The 6,576-nt window shown below is 46.0% G+C and overlaps 1 protein-coding gene across 2 annotated transcripts in view; it reads right to left on the bottom strand.

Moving 5' to 3' along the window:
- The window catches only part of runx2b (RUNX family transcription factor 2b), a 94,696-nt gene that overhangs the window by 34,498 nt on the left and 53,622 nt on the right, over window positions 1-6,576 (bottom strand). The window contains exons 4-5 of one of the 2 annotated variants that reach the window (XM_019856516.1): window positions 3,468-3,879; window positions 3,174-3,281 (exon numbers count right to left, since the gene is read on the bottom strand). In XM_019856516.1, the coding sequence (XP_019712075.1) occupies window positions 3,174-3,231 (58 nt within the window). In that variant the 5' untranslated portion in view covers window positions 3,232-3,281; window positions 3,468-3,879. Of the gene's footprint in view, window positions 1-3,173; window positions 3,282-3,467; window positions 3,897-6,576 lie in introns of those variants that run through there. The other variant, XM_019856517.1, reaches the window with a different exon arrangement.

Raw genomic sequence — 6,576 nt, 5'->3', positions numbered from 1 at the left:
AAAAAAAAAAACGAGTCCAGCAGGAACAAGTTGAGAAAACATCGCGGACGTCTCGGATCTCACACACGGGATTTAAGTTGACTGATGATGGAAAAGATGATTAATCCTTAGTGCTCTCAAAATATACATAGCAATTTACATGTCCAACGTTAGCAAAATCCGGGCTTCTCAAACTGGGGTTCGCGAGCCATTCCTTGAGGCCCACAAAATTATTCGTCATATGTAAATATGGCCACTTGCCGGACAATAAAACAAACATACTAAATCACTTAACTCCTCCCTACCAAACTGTGAACCAATGAAAAGTTGGGAAAATATGACTACTTCCCCTCGTTCAATTTTGCCTTGAATATTTTAACCCTTTCACGCACCAATAATGATAACCTGCAACCTGATAACCTAATAAGCTGTCCACTGCAGCAACCGCTGTCGCTGAAAGGGTGAATGGTGAAGCCATGCTGAAAAAATATAACGTTCCTCTCCGCCGAACGTAGCCTCTTCATTGTTTTCGTGACATTACGATTTTTCTCGAAAACTTCAAATCCGCCGGCATGTACGGGGTATGCAGTGGTTCCGTTTAAACTGGTATTTGGATTGTTGATTCGGATTATTATTTGATCTCTTTTTTGGGTTTGGAACACCTATCCCAGTCACAACCCCCCCCCACCCCCGTGATACATAATACTTGTTTTGATTTTGAAATTACAAACACAGTCCGATACTCCGGTGGTCCCGGGGACATTTCGCGGCGCCGCTGACAGATTTACGAGCCAGATGATCGTAAAACGGCGCCGGAGGCGACATCAATCAGCAGGACGCCGTGAGAATCGATAGGCGATTGCCTGAATCGCACTCCTCGCCGCCTCCACCCCCCCCCACGCCCCCTTCGCACCTGAGCATCATCCTGCTTTCAATTTCCTGCCGCACTCGCTCCCCCCGCGGGTGAGAGGTTAACGCGGTAATAGGCGGCGGTGATTGGTGGAAGACGCTGGAGCGCATTAAGAAGCCGACGCTGCTTCTGTGGAGAGGCCCCCGCAAGCAGATGTGAGACTTCTGACAAAACATCTTGGAGATATTTGATTTGGACTCGGCCGCTCGGGATACGGGGCGGGCTTGAGAGACGCCAGCTCGTAAATGTTTGTTTAAAACTTGAGCGCTCATGTACTATTTATTTGCCTGATTGAGTCGGTCGTCCCGAGACAGCGGGCGCAATGCGAAGAGGCCAAAACAACAACAACAACAACAACAAACAACAAGAGAACTGAAAATTCTGAAGATACCGTTCAGATATCTTTCCAAATTCACTTTGAAATGAGAAGACGAGCCAACTATTTTCATAACAATGCTTTTGTACGCGATACACGACGCCGTTGAGTAGATCCCAACCTTGTAATCTTGTACCGGGAATTGAGGTGACTTTCCGTGCCGTCTACAACATCGTTGCTTTATGCAAGGCTTCTCTCACGTCGCCACCAAAGATGCAAAAAGGACATCATAGAAAAAAACAATTACATTAAATTAAGAATCCACCAATAAGTTACAGTGCACATAGGTCTGAAAATCATTCGGCTACTGTTTAAACTAAGCACGCCCTGATTCCTTCCAAATTGAAGTCTGGGACTTTCCATGAATTTCCACTACGTCGAAGTTTCACGTTGAGCTCGTCGTCACCACGCGGAAAGACCACAACAAAAAAAAAAAAAGGGAGCATGAATTACAGAGACGACCAAAAATCACGACGCTACTAACAGTGAAGAGCAGAGAGCAATCTTTCGAAATGAAGCTCGTCGTCTTCTGATGTATTTCCACAACATTTTTTTTAGTATATAACAAACCACCGCAATGCAAAAACACCGGCACAACAACAACAACAACAACAACAACAACATTAAGCATGCGAGCACTATTTCCTACACATATATAATTAGCACCTTTGGGTCTCTTATGTGCATCTACCTTGTACTTTATTTACAACATGAACTAACTTTTGTCTTTGTTTTTTGTTTTTAAATCATTCTATTTTTCACAGCAGTATTGCAGTTTCCTCGTCACAGTTTTAAGGTTTAGCATTGCATCTGCGAGAATTATCACAAAAAGTTCCATGTGTGTCAATTATTATTATTATTATTATTTTATTATTATTATTATTTTTAAACACATAGGTCCCCAGCTTTGTGTTAAATTAAAGATGCAGATGAGAGCAAAGTAAAGACGTTTAAATATGATGCTGGATAACGGACAAATAAAGTTTCCTTTGCAATGTATGTTGCCAAAATTTAATTCCCAAAACTCCAGATATGACTGGCAAAAAAAAGTTAAAAGAAAAAAAACGTAAAAAGTGAAATTCTTTCAAGGTAGAAACTTCTAACGCAGGTCAACCGTTCAAATCCGTCCACCTCAGATAACACAATCACTTTGTCCGCATTGGGTGTTGCATAATGTTGGAATCCGTTTTTTTTTTTTAATTTACTGCAGTCATTGCAGTTGCCACAATGAGGCATCTGAAATTTAAACTTTGCTGCCCCGAAATTCAAATCATCCTTAAAATTGAGAAGCTTTGCTTGGGGATTGCACAGGGATAAAAGCTCATGGTTGTCATTGGCCCATTTGCATATCTCACAGTGATTGTTTGGCAAAGTGTAAAAAAAAAAAAAATCCTTCTGCTGTGTTCAGTTTGATATGCAGGCTGAATACAGCAGGAAAAAAAAAGGCGTTACATTTTTTTTAATATTCTTTTTCTCGTGCCAAAATGCGGTTCCTGAAACTCCAGTTTTGTCACCGAAAAAGGATTCCTCCTCTGCGATGAAATGAAGACTCCCATTAGGAAGATCAAAAAGGCGGGCTGACCGCATTTAGAGCAAATTAAATGCAGCTCAATCAGAAGGTGGCAATTATTTTACGCTTTTGCGGTTACACGACGACAAGCGATAAACTCACTGCAGTCGTCACGGTGGCTCAAATTTGGTACCTGAAATTTAGCGCTTCCCCTCCACCGCACATTTGAAGCTTGAAATTTTTTTGGGATGTGTGCAAACGAAAGACGGGTTGAATGCGGTTGAACCAGGTTCCTGTCGATGATCACCCAGGATGCTTGACTCCCTCGCATCCACAACACCTGACCACCCGCCGCCCCACCCCCGGCCAAGCGCGTAAGGAATCAAAGCGCTACTCACCCCAGAAGAAGTTCTGCTGGCATGGTGCGACGGTGCTGAAGAGGCTGTTGGACGCCATGCCGGGACCGGCTCTCGCTCCTCGGCGGTTTCTGTGAACCTTGACACGTCCTAAACCGTGTCACCGGTGGGAGGGAGGAGGAGGACGTGGGTGAAAAAATAAATTTGGGAAGCCACGAGACATTGCGTTTACGTATCAACTATTCCAATGACCACAAGGATGCAGCCGGCGTTGGTTTTTTTATGGAGGAGGGAAATTAAAAAATATATATATATCAGATGGTGCGGCGTACTTACTCCTTTAGCGCCCGTCCTTGTGACTGGTGCTGCTGGCCCGCGACCATTAACCATTGACGTTCCGGCCACGCCAAGCCCCGAGCCGCGCGTCTGTGGTTCTGTGGTTGTTTTGGAGGAGCACCTCGCGCAAAAACCCCAAAACGGCACCAGCGGCTTTAAAAACTGCTTTTCCTGCCCTCCACACGCCGTCACTGGAGAGCCTCGCTCACGTGCCCCCGCGACGTCACCACGGCGGTGGGCCGGACCCTCATTGTGGTTTCCCTCTCTCCGCCCTTCACTCCTTGTTCCTCCTCCTCCTCCTCAGCTGCGCTTCCAGGCTCCGGTCTCCAAGCGCAAGCATCTCCCCCATGTGTCAGGAGGCTCCACTCCCGCTTTCTCCCCCTCCAAAGCTGCTCTCTGACATCCGAGGAGACTGCATACAGAAGCAGCGAGAGGTGGCGAAAAAGCTTGTTTCCAGAGGGGCGTGTCCATCCAAGGGGGTGAAGCCGCTCTGTTGCGTCGGTGACCGCAAGGGGTTCGGCGATCTCCGCCGGCCGCCGTGCGCCTTTTGAGCCGCCGCGTCAGGTGCGCGCAGAAGGCGCGGGAGGGAATGTGTGGAATGAAGATGAGAAAGTGGCTTCGTCACCAAGCAGAAGTAGCCAAAGGGGGGAGGGATTTAATCCCAGCGGCAATATAGAAATCTTAACGCAACACAATTCTCACTGAAATTATCTTCAGTTTTGAAACGATGTACAAAAAGTTCACGCACTAGAATGTTAGTTTGGGGCTGTGCGATATGCTCCCCTCACATCAATATCCATCCATCCACCCATTTTCCGAGCCGCTTTATCCTCACAAGGGTCGCGGGGGCGTGCTGGAGCCTATCCCGGCCGTCTACGGGCAGTCGGCAGGAGGGACACCCTGAACCGGTTGCCAGCCAATCGCAGGGCACACAAGAGACCAACAACCATCCGCGCTCACACTCACGCCGAGGGACAATTTTGTCAAAGAGACGCTCAAACAAGTATGCTTGGAACGACCGCTGGGGAAACTGCCTGTTGCTCCTTTTTTTTTTTTTTTTGCAAGAATACAAAATCATCTCAAAGTTCCTCCGGGGTCTGCAAGATATTACATAAGTCGTTTGAACTCAAACAGACGCCAATTCTCTTGTTCCACATGTAAAAACTCATCTGGCAGACATGATGCGATGGCAAACCCCAAATGATTTCGGCGAAAATGAATTCGCCTCGCTGCCCCGATACTTTTGGCGAGCGTATGGACACACTGATCCTATTTTACACCGATCCGCTACAGGTATCGGGTTTTATGATGAGGTTTGCTCCATTGTCAAGTATTTAAATCCCCTGCTTAAATCAATAAAGTCCGTATTTATGAGCTATGAAACCTTATATGGTTATTTGTATAATTGATGTCGGTGGGGCCCAATTAGTCATGATTAAACACATTTTAATAGCCTCCGTGTGTGTGTTTTAGGACAATAAAGAATAATGACGTTAAATCTGAGCCGCCCCGGCGGTTCCTCACGTCCTCGCCACTTACCGTTATTCTGCGCGGTGAAGAATTTACTTTGGCGCTGGGCGCTCGGTAAATATTTGCCGTCTAAAACAAGAACATGCCTCCCGGGTCACAGCGCCGGCTCGGGATTGGCCGTCGCCGTGCGGCTGTTGGCAGCAGGCAAACACGCCCCGGGCATCGGCGAGACGCGCGCCGGCTATTTCCACTCTGAGATTTAATGCGTGGTGTCAGCCGTGGCGTTTACCTTTCCCGCTAAAAATATCTCCGCTGTATTTTCTGGATATTTGGAAACGTTAGCCTTTCGAATAACAACTTTTAGCGCCGCGCGCCAACGGGATCGGATGCCCCGCTGTCAGAAGCGTTAAAGGCGCGAGACGGACGAGCGGCGGCATATTACCGGCAATCTGACGGCGGTGTAATTTGGACGTCACGACCCAGCCTAAAAGACTGAATGAAAAATAAATCAAAAAAGCCGACCGGTGTGGCAGGAAACATCCTGAGTGGCACACACAAAGCTGTTCGTACTGAGCTGGTTTCATTGGCGGTGCCTTGAGATAGAAGTTATAATTTGTTCCCTGACCCCGCTTGAAACTTCAATTGATGTAATGTACACAAGGCAAAATAGCACTCCATAATATTGAACTTTCGCAAAACATACACAAAAGACATACAATAAACACAAAAAATAAATCAACAAACAATCGCTCCTTCTGGTGTCCCCATCTTGGGCACCTGGGGGGCAAAATAAGTCAGACGAATATATCGTTCACCGAGTTGTCTCAACTCCTCTCAGCTCCTCAGTACGGCACTAATATTAAATGCTACGCTGAGGATGAAGAATATGAGTACTGTGATATTGTCTGTCTACACATGTTGCTGCACTTTGTGTGTTGCATCTGTTGCCACAAATAAAATCCTTCAACATAGATGCTATTTAGCGTTAGCGTTAAGCTAGCGTACCGAAGCTACGTGATTTTGTTTTAAAAGGTGGAATTTTCTTTGTATAGTTTCGTCTGACAGTAAACTTCAATAAACAGCTCGAAGCGAGCATGCTTGACGTCTTATTCGGAGAATCCCCATTTCTTAAAAGACGGAGAGTGAGAACAGGCACTCAGGAATTCTTTAAACAGATTATTTTCATATGTTTGTGCTTTAATAAGTTTGAATGTGTTTAAAACGTGTACCCAAACTATAAAGCACATGATAGGTTGATTCATCGACATATACCATACAGTATATTTGAAAAAATATATATATATATTTATATATTTTGCCACAGCCTTGTTTGGATTTGGGGCTCACTGACCTCCATTCTGCCAGATCTGATCCGAGGCGGGGTATGCATGCAAAAATCAGGCTTCTGCTTTTGTTTTTCAGGCTGCCGAGACAAAAAAAAAAAACACGAAGACGAACGTCCTTGATTGGAGGGGATTTGGAACAATTACTTCGTAAGAGGAGCCGAGCGAGTCACGCAAGAGCGCATTTGCGACGACGTCTGGAGTCCATGCGAGACCCGGTGTTTTCGCGGATTTAACGTCTCGAAAGCGCACTGTTGCTGGATGTAAACAGGGCATGCTATTGAAGGGGATGGGTG

This window comes from Hippocampus comes, unplaced genomic scaffold (genome assembly GCF_001891065.2).
Source record: "Hippocampus comes isolate QL1 unplaced genomic scaffold, H_comes_QL1_v1.1 scaffold526, whole genome shotgun sequence".
Taxonomy (NCBI): Eukaryota; Metazoa; Chordata; class Actinopteri; order Syngnathiformes; family Syngnathidae; genus Hippocampus; species Hippocampus comes.
The sequence above is the reverse complement of the archived record's forward strand: the minus strand, read 5'-3'. Positions and strand labels throughout refer to the sequence as shown.